This window comes from Kogia breviceps, chromosome 1 (assembly GCF_026419965.1).
Source record: "Kogia breviceps isolate mKogBre1 chromosome 1, mKogBre1 haplotype 1, whole genome shotgun sequence".
NCBI lineage: Eukaryota > Metazoa > Chordata > Mammalia > Artiodactyla > Physeteridae > Kogia > Kogia breviceps.
Window position 1 is genome coordinate 199,485,603 of NC_081310.1, and position 14,445 is coordinate 199,500,047.

Consider the following 14,445-nt stretch of genomic DNA (forward strand, 5'->3'; position numbering starts at 1 on the left):
AATCCCGGACACGTGGCTTGTGCATTTCCACTCAATGAATAACACACCAAGGGCTTCTCTGACCCCCACCCCTGCCAAAGCATTTACATCGATGGCTACCAAGTACATGGGGTGGAGAAAGAAATGGAAACAATGTTCACAGCAGTGTTATTTGTATCAGCCACAAAGTCGCGACAAGCCAAATGCCCATCAAGAGATGAATGGATAAACCAAGTGCGGTACGTCCAAAAAATGGAATGCTACTCAGAAATAAAGCAGCCCACAATATAGACAAACCTCGAGAACACGGTGCCAAGTGAAGAAAACCCAACAAAAAATGTCTGGTTCCGTTTAGAAGAGATGCTCAGAACAGGCAAATCTACAGAGCCAAAGTCAGATGAGGGGTTGCTTGAGGCTGGGGGTAGGAATGGGATTAACTGTGAAGAGTACAAGGGATCTAAGTGGGGTGCGGGGGGGATGGGCACGTTCTAAGATGACTACAATGATGGTTGCACACACAGTAAGTTTACTAGAAGTTGAATTGTATACTTAAAGTGGGTGAATGTTGATACATAAATTATACCTCAATAAACGCATGCACGCACGCACGCCGTGGTGGGCAATCCTTTTTATCCAGACTCTAATAAGTTACGTTAAACCCAGCTTTCTCAGTGTGGTCATTCATTAATTCCCAGTTTAATTTCACAAGAGCTTCTCTCTTCAAGAGAGGCTTCCTTGGATTTTTAATTATTAAATAGATTGAATAACTGTATCTGTAGCACAGGTATGTTTTCATCAATGACATTTTATGAATTCTTTGCTGCAAAATCATCTCTCACTTAGACTACAAAACGTTTACCTAAAATTGTGGGTGCCTGAAGGACTTGTAATGTCAGTCAGGGCTAGATCCACAAAGTGCTGACCTGACATCACAACATCTGGGTCCTTCTCGGCTTTATGTTTGGTTTTGTTGAAATCTTATTGTGTTTCTCTCAGAAGGGCAATGTGTGACTTAATCAGGGGAGTGAGAAGGAGATTTTATATAAAACATGGGAGCCATAGGGGACAGTGGGAAGAGCATGCATGGACCCTGGAATCCATGAAACTTGGATTCAAATCTCAGCTCCCCTACTAGCCAGCTGTGTGACCTTGGGCAAATCACTTAACCTCTCTGAGCTTCAGTTTCCTCCTTTGTAAAACGAGAGCAGCAACACCTGCCTTGCAGAGCCGTCAAGTGGATCCTGAGGACAGACTGAAATGGTATAGATTGGCTGGGTCACTTAGTGTAAAGCCGGGCTATGGAAAGGTCTGGAACTACTGTGTTTCAGTGCCTCCTAGCTGAACATAAAAGGACAGAAAAAGAGAAGTAACAGGTCTGGTTCATGGGATCTCAGAGGCTCACAGTCAAAACTGACATAGAGTTTCCCACTGCATTATCCAACTTCATTCCACAAGCATCAGTAAAGCGCATATGTGCGTACACACACACACACACACACACACACACACACTCCAGTTCTTTTATCATAAAGACCAAATGAAGTGAAAACAGCAAAGACACAAACAAACACTGTGCCTTCACAAACTTGAGGCTCTTGTCTTACTGATCTAGAAACAAGAAACCAACTGTTCTTGTGTTTCCTTAGAGCATGGTCTTGATGCCACCCTATGTGCCAGGGCAGGAAAGTGGGGCTGTCCCCAAAAAGGCTGCACTATTTTCAGAGCTGACCTGATTTATGTAAGGATCTGGACAGCTCTTCTTATCCAATAATTATGCATCAGGTCATTCATTACTATCATCGGTAAAGGATCTCATCACATGAGCAACACAGCATGTTCATATGCTGCTGCATTTTGCATGCTTTAAAGTGTGGCAGAATCAAAACAGCAAATTTGGTAAATTTTTTTACCCCTTTCCCCATTTCCACATCACCTATGACTGTCATTAAATCCAAATACATGGTGCCTAAAGAGGGAACACACACACATACACACACACACACAATCAGATGTTAACCTTTGACAGTGAGATAGAGAATACTAGCTTAATGAAACGTTTTATTTTGAGTTAATTATAGGTTCACAAGTGCTACAAGACATAACACAGAGAAATCCTGCACCCTTACTCAGTTCCCCTAGTGGTAACATCTTACAACACCACAGTACAATGTTATAAGCAAGATACTGACAGGGAGGCAGTCAAGACAGAAAGCTTCCCATTATCACAAGGGTCTCTGAGGTTGTCCTGTTACAGCTATTCTCTTCCCTTCTATATCTCACTCTCTCTCTAACCCGACAGCTAGGACCGGGTTCTCAATTTCTATAATGTTGCCATTTCAAGAATGCTATGGAATCATCATATAGCACGTAATCCTTGAGGTTGCCTTTTTTTCACTCAGCGTAATTCTCTGGAGGTTCATGCAAAGCTGTTGCATGTACCAATAGTTTCCTCATTTTTATTGCTGGATACTATTCCATGGTGTGAAGGTACCATGATGTGTTTAGCCATCCACCTCCCTTAAGGGCACCTGTGTTGTTTCCAATTTAAGACTTTATTTATAAAGAAAGCTGCTATAAACATTCACCTACAAGTTTTTGTGTAAACAGAATTCTTCATTTCTCTGGCATAAAGAGAAAGGTCTTCATGTATTTTTGATACTAGTTCTTTGTCAAATATGTGGTTTGCAAATAAATATTCCCTCCTCCTCCTTCCCTGAAGCTTGTCTTTTTATCCTCATTAAAAGAGTCTTTCACAGAGCCAATTTTAAAATTTTGATGACTTCGAATTTATCAGTTTTTCCTTTTATGGATTGTGCTTTTGGAGTCAAGTCTAAGAACTATTTGTGTAGCCCCATATCTTTCAGATTTTCTATTTTTTTATCCCTAAAAGTTTTATAATCACATTTTAGATTTAATTGTGTGACCCATTATGGGCTAATTTTGTATAAGGTGAGGATTTTTTGGGGGGGGCTATGAATGTCCTTTTGTTCCAGTACCATTTGTTGAAAATGCTATCTTTCCTCCACTAAATTTGTACCTTTGTCAAAAATCAACTGTGCATATTTGTGGGAGTCTATCACTGGATTCTCTATTCTGCTTCATTTATCTGTATATCTACCCCTTCATTGATACTACACAGTCTTGATAATGGTGGCTGTATAATGTCTTACAGTCAGATAGATGGACCCCTCATTTTATTATTCATTTTCAAAACTGTTGCAATTATTCTAGTTCCTTTACGTTTACATAAACATTTTAGAATTAACTATATGTGCAAATATTTTGCTGGGATTTTGATAATAATTGTGTTAAACCTCTATATCAATCTGAGAAGAAGTGACATTCGTACCATGTTGAGTCTTCCCATCCACGAACATGGTATGTCTCTCCACTTATTTAGACTTTCTTTGATTTCTTCCATCAGCATTGTGTAGTTCTCAGCATACAAGTTGTCAGCATAAGTTTCGTTAGATTTACACTAAGATATTTCATTTTTTGAGCAACTGTAAATGGTATTGCATTTTTTCATTTCAGTGTCCATGTGTTAACTGCTAATAGACAGAAATACAATCCATTTTTGTACATTTATCTTGTATCCTGCAACCTTGCTGAATTCACTTATTAATTTTAGGAGGTTTTTGAACAGATTACTGAGATGTTCTATGTAGACAATGATATCCTCTGCAAATAGGAAAAGTTTCATTTCTTCCTTTCTGTATGTCTTTTCTTTTCTTTTCTTCCTGTTTCACACTGGCTAGAATTTCCAACATTATGTTGAATAATAGTGGTGAGAGTGGACATCCTTGTCTTGTTCCTGGTCTCAGGGGAAAAGTGTCCAGTTTCTCAACATTAAGTGTGAAGTCAGTGGTAGTTTTCTATAGATGTTTTTTATAAAGCTGAGGAAGTGCTCCTCTATTGCTTTTTCTAGGAGTTCTTATCATAGGCATAGAATTTATCAAACACACATGATCATGATTTTTCTTTTTTAGCCTTTTCTTATGATAGCTTGCACTGATTGATTTCCGAATATTGAACCATCCTTGCATCCATGGAATGAACCCCACTTTGCCATGGTATACACTTCTTTTTATATATTGCCGAATTTGCACATTTGTTAATACTTTGTTAAGGATTTTCTTGGTCTATTTTCACAAACCATATTGGTCTATAGAATTGAGAATGTTTGTTTTTGGGTTTTTTTTATTTGTTTGTTCTTTAATAGCACTTTCCTGCTGCCAGAACTTCTCCACTGAGACCTTCCCTTCCTCCAACCTAAGCATTCTTTTTAAGGACCAGGGATTCCATGAAATAGCATGAAAATTCCATGCAGGGCCCTGGTATACTGTGGCCCATCAATCACTACTGAACTCCTGAGATCCCACTCCTGGAGACACTGCTGATTAGTCCTTCTTCACCTTTCTTTTGCTAGAATCTTCACAACAGCTGACAAAGCATTATGTCCATTTGAAGAAGCTGCACCATTGGATTTGGTCAAAAGAAGGCATTTGATCTGCAATTCCGTTGCCCCAAAGTTCCCTAAGATTGAATTTAGGGATCTTACAATGAACCTGTGCCCTGCTTAACTATATCTGTGCATTCACAAAGATTTAGATGAGATCAGAATGGGAGCTTTCTCAGAGCTCAAAGAGTTTACCATTTAATTTAGACAGAGCTCCCAAATTGTGGAATTGTCCCACAATACAGATTCTTTATTTGTACTGTGTGAAGGAAAGGATGGCCACTCAGGGCACCTCAGCAAAGTACACTCTCTTCACAAGTCATGCCCCACTGCCAGGAAGCTGTGCCCAGTGCTGAGGCCTTGCACTTAGTAAGTGCCCCATCAGTGTTTTCTGAAGGCACAGGGTGGGCTGGTCAATGCAAGGGCGCTCCCTCCAAATCCCTTCAAGAGCCCCGTCACACCCGTGCAGCACTGGTAGGCAACTCACCAGCCCCGTTGGAATAAGCTTCCTCTCTGCACATTTGTCAGAAGCCAGGTCCTAATGTGGCATGTTCCGGGCTTCCTCATCCAGACCCTCAGTCTGGTGAGCATAGCAAGTTCCCTCCTACAGGAGTTTTGTTTAAAACCTGATCTCTTCACCTGGAGCTGGAGCTCCTGATAATAAGTGCTTTGATGCCCACTGGCCCCCAAACTCCCCAAAGACATACCCACTCCACCCACACCACACACACACACGCGCATACACACACACACACACACACACACACACACACCCCTACTTCTACAAAGTTCCTGAAGGTCTTCATTGAAACCAGGCCTTGGTGATTCACCATCTCTCCTCCTCCCATGGGCCCGAGGTGTCACAGACTCTCCGCATTGGTAACAGATGCTGGGGGGCAGGAGGGAGGATGGAGGCGCCTCCCCCAGGTCAGGTCCAGCGAATGTACGCTGCTGGAGCTAGGAGAGGCCACCAAGATGCTTGTCATCCCAGGGTGTGTTCATTCCAGTTGCTGGCTCTGGGGCACATTTCAGGAATATCCCTCCAGGAGGTCAGCTCTCCTTTCTGACAGGTGACACGGCTTCTGAGTTTAGCAAGCTCTTTCACTGGTCTTTCCTCTCCATCAGTGGACCCCGGCCCGTGACACCTATGTTACAAACGCCCTCTTCAGTTCTCCAAAAGCGTTTCATTACAGTATGGGACCCCGGCCGGTATGAAGGACCTGCCCGCACAGCCCAGCTCCCTCTCCAGACCGAGGGCCCCTGATGGCAGCAGCCCCTGCCACCCCCCCACCCCCAGCTCATTGTTCTGCCTCTGGCCCTGGCACTGACCCAGCACAGAGCTGTCATCAGCAAACACCCACTGATGAATTAGGAGGGCTGCTAGCCAGACAGGCCCTCCTCGGAGCTCTTACTAATGGAGCAATGGTGCCAATATCACACACTGGCTGGGGAGGTGGTGGTCTCTAAACATCTACTTTTCTCACTTCTGAATTTCCGTAGGAAAACGTCCAATATGACAGCTTCGTACCCACGGGTCCACTGAGCCCACTAAAAGTGACTAGTTCAGCAGGAGATGTGCTGTGAAAATAAACCACACTCCTGATTTCCAAGACTTAGAGCAGCAAAAGAACAAAATGAAACCTCATTAGTACAGCTTTAGATTGACCACGCCTTGAAATGATATTTTGCGTATATTGGAAAAATTAAATATGTCATTCAAGTTGATTTCACCTGTTTTTTTTTTTATTTTCTTCTTTTAATGTGGCTACTGGAAATTTTCAAAATACCAATGTGGCCCGTATAGTATTTCTACTGAACAGTGCTGATCTCTACTCCGATAAGAGTATTTTTACCCCTACACTTATTTCCCCCTCCATTATTGGAGTGAGGGGTCTTTAGGGGCAGAAACCCGCTCATTTCCTGGTCTGCACGGCATCTGCTTAGGGTCAGGCAGCCCTGGGTGCTCGGGAACTGAGCAATAAACTGAGTGAGTGATATGAGTGAGCGCAGAGATCAGGGCATTTCTCTACGTTTTACAGACATTTACAGCAGACGTGTTTTCTGGACTATAGTCATCATGCTGTACATGACATCCAGGAAATAAATCAGTCCTTCCCAGGACTGATTTATTTTATTACTGGCATTTGTACCTTTGACCCCTTAATCCATTTCACACCACACCACCCCCACCCCTACCCCTACCCCTACCCCTACCCCCACCCGTGGCAACCACCAATCTGTTTGCTGCATGGCATATTTGAAAGTTGTTGAGTAGAACTCAAAAGTTCTTTTCTGTTTGTTTTTTGTTTTTTTAAATTATTTAATTTTTTTTTTAAATTGAAGTATAGTTGTTTTACAATGTCTTGCTAGTTTCAGGTGTACAGCAAAGTGATTCAGATATAGATATAGATGATATAGATATATTCATTCCTTTTCAGGTCTTTTTCCCTTATAAGTTATGACAAAATGCTGAGTCTACTTCCCTGGGCTATATGAGTAGGTCCTTGTTGATTATCTCTTTTATATACAGTAGTGTGTATCTATTAATCTCAACCTCCTAATTTATCCCTCTCTCCCCCTCAAAAGTTCTTATCTTAAGAAAAAAATCTGTAACTATGTGTAGCGATGGATGTTAACCAGATTTACGGTGCTGTTCATTTCATATGTATGCAAGCATGGAATCATCATGTTGTTCACCTGAAACTAATATAATGTTTATGAAAGTCACACCTCAATTTTTTTTTTAAAGCATGCGTATTTTATCCAAATACAGTGCAAATTCCATAGCTCGCATTTCAGACAGGAGCAGACCTGTCAAGGTGTGTGTGTGTCACTAACTTTCCTCAACATACTCCACCGGCCCACCTGGACTCATACTGACCAGAACCTTCTCTTTCAGGTGAACTAGCCCTGCCCCTAGTTAGTCCCTAGTAGGTACGTAAACTGTCCCAGTTCCCCCAAGAAAGCCGACGGGGAGTGCAGACCTCAGCCCACTATAAGGACAGTAGGTTTGCCTTTTGCCCCTGATCTGCACCCCCCCCCCCGTGTCTCCCGGTCCTCCCTTGGTGATACCTTAGTTCCTCCATCCTACTGCTGGACCCGTGCCACCTGCCTTCGTGTTCTCTTCCCTTCTACACCCACCTTTCCTCTCAGAAAGTTACAAAGTAGATGCTCTCACTCCTACTGAACTGCTAATAACTGAAAGCACTCAGTGGGATAGTTTTTCGTGAACGTGTCTACATTCCACTTGTGACTAAAGCTCAGGCCAAATAAATGAACCTCTAATGGTGGAATTGTGAGCACTGGTAAATGAGGTTAAAGAAGTACTATATTTATTGGGGGCAGGACAGAGCCTCAACCTAAGGCCAGCCCTGGCTGAGCATTCCGTTCCTGAGTCTCAGTTTGTAGTCAGGGATGAGTTACCACAAGGGCAAGACTTGTAAAGCAAGGGCAGTGTGCCAGGCGGCAAATTGACTCATTCACAGACAGCTCCCGAGCATCGACGAAGCAGCAGCACTCTTCTCAAGAGGTGACGAAGGCTGAGACACTCCCTGCCCTCACGAGCCCACAGTCCACAGATCCTCCCTGCTGCCGACGAGGGAGCCCGAGCATAGGTGCACCACTGCCAGCTGGAACCCTGAGGTCACACACACGCCTAAACACCAGCCCCTTGGGGAGGGCAGGCAGGGAGGGCTCACTGGCCACACGGTCCAGGCCGCCGTCCATTCAGGCCTGGAAACGGTGGGAGAGCAGATGCAGCGAGCTCTGCACGCCACCCCTCCTTGGCTGGCCACCAAAGAGAAAGTGCACCAAATGGCAGAAGCCCCAGTGAGTAGACAGAACCAGCACATGAACGGTGGACAGGGAAGACTGAAGTACTGATGTACCCCGCACGGCTGCCACCCACCTCTTCTTGGGCGGGAGGGGAGGAAGAAAGAAAGTGACAGCCTCTTGCAAAGTGCACGCATGGGATGGAAATGCAAACACAAGCGCCAGCCCCTCCTCCCCCAGCCCCCTTGGTGCTGCAGCAGGACCCTATTCTTTGCCAATACACGACAGACACCCTGGTGGTACCCAGGTCGGTGGGCTGGGGCCGACAGGGCGGGATGGATGCCACGTTCCCACCGTCCTCGACTCCGGCCTCTCTTTGGGTCACGTTGGAGATATTTGTCAGCTATGAAGATCCCCACAGGTGAATGGTGGGTTTCTGACCTCTCACCATCCACAGGGCCCTTTCCAAAGAGAGAAGCATCACTCACCACCTAGCCACTTCCTTGCACCTGCTGGGGCATCCAGTTAACTCAGCTGCCCCAAAGGCTGCTGGGAGACAATTCGGTGGCTATAGCCCCTGCTCGCTGCCCTGCCCACCAGCAGCAGTAGGGGTGAGTCCTGCACGCTCTTCTGTAACCAGGACCCAAGGGCCCCCAGAGCTCTGACGTGGGTGGACTGCAGCCTCTGGCTTTCTATGAACTGAGGGTTAATCCAAGGTATGTAACCAGCACTCCCCACTGGGAGGCCTTCTGCCTCACTGGCTCCTTAGGACTCCAGGGGGTCTCGGAGAGAGAGAGAGTCAGGGGCCAGCGGGGTCTGTCTACTCCAGCTGCAGCGCGCCCTCCTCCTGCCTTCCCCTCCTGTCTGACTGGCGTCGGGCAGGAGAAACCCTCTCGAGCCAGACTTCAAACATGAAAATCTAGATCAAGGATATATTTGGCTTTCCAAGCTAATCTCTACATCAGTTTGGTCTCTACTGAGTTGTAGCCCTTTGAAGAAAACTTGGCAACTACGTTTGGAAAAGCAGATGACTCTTACGTAACCCCAGGCAGGAGCCCAGGGGCTCTGGGAGGCTCAGCAGGCTGGTCGGCCGGGTCGGGGTTGCGTGTTCACCCACTTCACCGTGACCCAGGGTGCAGCTTCGCCCCACCGTGCTCTGGGCACCCCGTGGTTTTCCTACGAAACAGCCGGGGAGATGAAGGACTGAGGAAGCACCACCAGCCCACACCTGCCAAACACCTTGATGGTACCTGGGTCGGTGGGCTGGAGACCGTGAGGGCGGGACGGGATTCCAGCGTTCTCGCTGCCGTCTGAGGGACCCCCTCTAGGAGGACGCAGGATGAGGTGGGGAAGCACCTGCTCCCTCTCCAGGGACCACGAGACAGGGAGGTGGAGAGCTGTCTCTGCTTGCAAAGCTACCTTGCCCTGCTCCCCACTTCTGCACCCTCTTTGATGCACAGAGGAAGAGGAAGCAGATGATTAAAAGAAGTCAACCGAAGGGACAGACTGGAAGGAGGCCACTGCCCCCTCCTCTGCTTGGACAGTGGATTCCCTGGGTCGGGGTAGGCGTGAGGGGAGGGGGACGTACCCACGTGGCAGGAAGGACGTGAGCTGCCTCCTAAAATGGTGATTCATTCCAGCAATATTGTCTCGGAGGAGTATCACGGCCACTGACACTCAAGGGATGCCAGTGGCAATCAATCTGGTGGTACCAGCGGCTGGAAGTGGGCGCAAGCCAGGACTGACCAGGAGGGCAAATATCTGTGGATGGAGCCTCTGACTCCATCCTCGAAAGCCTGGATGCACAGCCCCAGCTGCTGGAGGACTTTACAGGTGGGGATGGAGACAGCCAATCCGCTGGGACTGTTCACTGAGGCCTGAACGTGGTACCCCGTGGCCGGCAGAGGCCCAGGGAGCTGTGAAGCGCCCAGTGAAGGAAGAGAGTCACGTTATGTTGCTATAGACCCACCCCCACCCCCCAGGGCCTTCAGAACAGAAGGGGCGACAGAACCTTAGGCTGGAAAGACAGACAGAGGGACAGCAAGGGACACAGCCTGGGAGGAGCACGGCACCGGCTAGCCTTTGCCCCCCTGAGGATACCTCAAGGCAAGCATGCTCAGGCAAGTGTCTTGCAGGCTCCAAGCCCCAAAGCTGCGACGCGGAGGGCCGGGACCTCAGAGGCCACTCACAAGCCAAACTCCAAAATCTGCGCTGCCTGCTGAGTAAGCATCCCCTCCAAGCTGCTCCTAGAACGAGCTCTGACGCAGCTGGCCAGGCTCTGGATCCACCTTCAAGAGATACCTTTATCTGAGCTGACAGACGGTATTTTTGGAGCTTTGCTACAACGACCACCAAAAAGGCATAAAAACAGCTCCACAAGACTCAATCTGTTCCTCCTCCTTGGAAGAAAAGGCCCCACGCACAGCTCATTTCCAACACAGGAGCAAAAACCCAAGCCCAGACTTTGCCTCGGAAGTCAGAGCTGAGGGCCCTCACTCAGGTCCCGCCCAGAACTGCCTTCTGTCACCTGGGCCCCAGGTTCTGTGTTTGCCTGACCTAATCAGGCCTGAAACCGGGCAGCAGGACACCCAGCGTTCACCTGCGGAGCCATGGAGGGGCTTGGGAGCAAAGGTGACGGGCTGTGTTCAAGGAAAAAGCGCATTACCGGGCCTCAGGCAAGACACCCCTGGCTTTCAGTGACCGTTACTCTGTGCCCGGTGAGATGCAAGGGCACAGACCCTCCAAGCACGGTCCCTTCTCCTGGCCAGGGGATGGCTCTCAGGCATGACAGAGCTCTCTCCTGTCAGCCTCCCAGAGAGGTGACAGCCTGTCCTCAGAGGCACATTTACAGAAAATCTATTGTGCTAACACTGAAGGGAAAAAAACAAAAGGTCAAACTTCAAAATCACCAACAGAACTATTTCCTGAAGCAAAATCCCAAGTAGATCTCATTCGGGGATGCTTCAGAGGAACTGTTTTAGTGAATTTTGAACGTGCGGAGAGGTTTTTTTTTCTGTGATATTTACTCTCCTCTCTCTTTATCAGAATGTACTAATCTTTCAATCTAGCAAGTTAGTAATAAAAAAAGACGTCAGTTCAAATAACTTGCCGGCAGTCAACCAGGAAGGCAGTGCCAGACAGCAGCTCAGGAGGCCTCTGGGAGCTGAAGGTGCACACACCCTCCTCCACAAAGCAGGGACCCCTTTGATCTTCCCAAAGGCCCTGGGGTCTGGCCGAGACCCGGGAGGCAGATGGCAAGGCACCTGGAAGGGGTCACCCGGGCAGAGCGGCCCTCGGTCCATTTACTCTGCATCCCAGAACGGCTGAGCCTACACCTTATCTAGTCTGAGCACAGGACGTCGACTCAGGCAGAGCCAATATCCAACGCAATCCGCTTCAGGATTAACCTTTTAAAGCCCAGCCCACTGGGCTTTAAACACGACCCAGCCACCAAGACAAGGAATGCCCCTTTCCAGAAAAACGCCAATGATAACATTTGCCAGTTTTCACTCGATGTTTGAAACAGTCTTCTCCCCAGGAGTGGGGAATTGTCTCATAGAACAAGGGTAGCTAGGAAACGCTTGGCGGGCTCCGTCCTCTTCCAGTTTCTCAAAATCAGGACGCGCATTTGATTCTCCCTTCAGCTCGCTCCCCCCGAGCTTTTATCGGGTGGCGATGGGGGCGGCTCAGGCACCGGCTCCGGCAAAGACCGGCCCCTTTCTCCCCAACGCAGGAGCGCAGTGCATCCCAGTGGACAAACTCGAGAACGGCACTTGCTTTCCCTGCCTCCGCCTGCGTCCTCCTAGGTCTCCGATGCAATCCGGGACCCAAACGCACCAGCTCCGCGGAGCCCCCCGGCAGGAGGGCAACGGCTTGGAGGCACTCTGCCCCGCCAAGGGGACAAACGCCCTGTTGGGTCCCAGACCTCTCGAGGCAGGAGCCGAAAGCCGAGCACCACTGGCAGGCGCATAAAGTTTGCCGAAAAGGGTCTCCCTGGGTACCCCCACCGGGGGCTCCGAGCTCGAGCCCCCTCTTCCAGCCGGCCCTGGAGTCTGGGACACAGACAAGCCCCCGGGGCGCTCTCGGGGTGTTTGCCTGCAGGGGCGGGGGTGCCCGCAGGGAGTGCCCGCCCGCCCTCCCCCAGAGCCCCAGCTGCCCGCCAGCTGTGCGCGCCCGTCGGGCCCGGAGGTCACCGGCAAACAGCTGGATCGGCAGCTGGGAGCCCGGCAGGGCCCTGCTCAGTCAGCCACGGGGCCCCGAGGAAGGCGAAAGGCGGGCGGCGTGGCTATCAGGCTTTGGTTTGCCCCAACTCCGCTTGCCAAGCTCTCGCCGGGAGGCCGGAGCTCTGGCTTTCCCCGCCAGCGCCGGCCCCCGCCCTGGGTCCACGGCCCGCCGCGCCCAGCGGCCCGCGCCTCGCCTGGGCCCCGGGGAGAAGGCGCGCCGGGGCGGCCGGCCAGCACACTGCGCTGCTGGCGCCGGGCGCCGCGGGTGCGCCCGGCCGGCCCCAGAACCCGGGAAACTGGAGCGGGGCGCCCCTGCCCCGACCCGGACGCGCGGAGCCCGGGAGAGCCGGCCGCTCCTGGCGGGGCCACGGGGGCTCAGAGCTCCGGACCTGAGCCCCGACACGGCTCCAGGGGCCCCGGCTGCCCGTTCGCGGGGAGCGGAGAGGGGGTCCCTTTATTCGCAACAGCGAGCAAAGCGCCGCTTCAGCCCGGCTCGGTACCCACGCACCCGCGCGCCCACACGCTCCCCGGCGCCGGCCGGGTCGCTCACCTGAGTCCTAAAAGCTGTTGAATCCACATGATCACGTTTCGGGGAGCAGAGCCTCAGATCTCGCTCGCCCCGGCCATCTGCGCGGCGCCCGCGCCCGCTCGCTTCCGTCCCGCGGCGCCGGTCTCCGGCTCTCGGTCCGCCGCCGCCCGCTGCCCGCCGCCCGCCGCCCGCCGGCCGCGGGGCGCAGAGCGAGTCAGAGCGCGGCCGCGCGGGGCTCCATGCCGGCCGGCGCGCCGCCGCCGTTGGGGCGCATGGTTCAGGCGGGGCGGCCCGCGGGGGCGCACATCCTCCGGCCCGGGCGCGGAGCTCGCGGCCCCCTCCGGGGGCGACCCGGCGAAGGCGGCTGCGAGGCGGGGGCGCCCGCTGCCGGCCCGGAAGGGGCGCGCTCCAGCGCCGCGGCCGCGCGGCGAGGGTCAGGGGAGCGGCGGCTTCGCCCTCCGGGGCGGCGAAGAGGGAGGCGGGCGGCGCCGCCGCGCACGGTGCGTGTCTCGCGGCGCGGCTCTAGCACCGGCCCGAGCCCGGCGCCGAGGGGCGGCGAGGTCCGGGGGTGCGGGCAGCGGCGACGCTGGCGGCCGCAGGTCTCCTCCGCGCGCCACGGGGCCGGGGGGCTGTGCCGGGGACTCCGCCGCCGCTCGGCGCCGCTCAAGTTGGCCGGGGGCTCCGTCTGAGCGCTCGCTCCGAAGACGGCCGCGGCGCGGGAGGCCAGCAGGAGGCGGGCGCGGGAGGCGCGCGGGGCGAGGGCGCCGTGGAGCGCGGGGCGTGGGGACGCGCGGCGGCGGCGGCGCCGCGCCGAGGAGGCGCGCGGGGATCCCGGGGCCCCGCCGCCCGCGCCCACCGCGCCCGCCGCAGAGCCGCCCGCGCCGTTTGGCCGCCTCCACGCGCGCTCGCCCCCGCCTCCCCGAGCGGGTCCCAACTCCGCCCGCCCGGCCCGGCTCACGTCACCCTCTTCCCCGCCCCTCAAACTGGAGCCCGAGCCCCCTGCCCGGCCCCGGCCGCCGTTCGCCGCCCCGCCTTGCGGTGGCCTGCCTCGCCGCACGGGGCTGTGCCCGGCCCTGGTGACGCCGCAGGCGGGGCTTCGGCCACCCCTTCCCCAGCCCCGGCCTCGTCCCGGTCCCCACCTTGGGGAAGGCTCGAGAGAGGCAGCTGGCTCGGATTGGACCGCCGGGCGTCGCCGGGTGGTGTTGCCACGGTAACCGGAGGGCATGCGAAGCGGTTCGAGGTTCTGACCCGGTTACCGGTGCTCCCAGTGCACCGGGAGAGCTGGTTTTGGGCAGGGGGCGTTCCCGAGGAAGCACTCGGGGGGGGGGGCGCTTGGGGCGGGGGCTGGGAGAAAAGTTTCCTACTGGCGGAGCTGCTCGGAAAAGGCCGCGGGAGTCTGAAGGAGGCGGGGAGGGTCCGCTGCTCGGGATTCCTCTCTCTCCGCGGCCTGGGCGCGTGCCTCGGGCCCTGGCGTAAGAAGTCTC

General features: G+C 52.6%; 1 protein-coding gene across 4 annotated transcripts in view; it reads right to left on the bottom strand.

Annotated features, from left to right (window-relative positions):
* The window catches only part of AJAP1 (adherens junctions associated protein 1), a 128,628-nt gene extending 114,397 nt beyond the window's left edge, over positions 1 to 14,231 (bottom strand). For 3 of the 4 annotated variants that reach the window (XM_067018718.1, XM_067018708.1, XM_067018702.1), the window contains exon 1: positions 14,101 to 14,231. In XM_067018718.1, the coding sequence (XP_066874819.1) occupies positions 14,101 to 14,186 (86 nt within the window). In that variant the 5' untranslated portion in view covers positions 14,187 to 14,231. Of the gene's footprint in view, positions 1 to 12,982; positions 13,141 to 14,100 lie in introns of those variants that run through there. The other variant, XM_067018723.1, reaches the window with a different exon arrangement.
* Between the last annotated feature and the right edge of the window lie 214 nt (positions 14,232 to 14,445).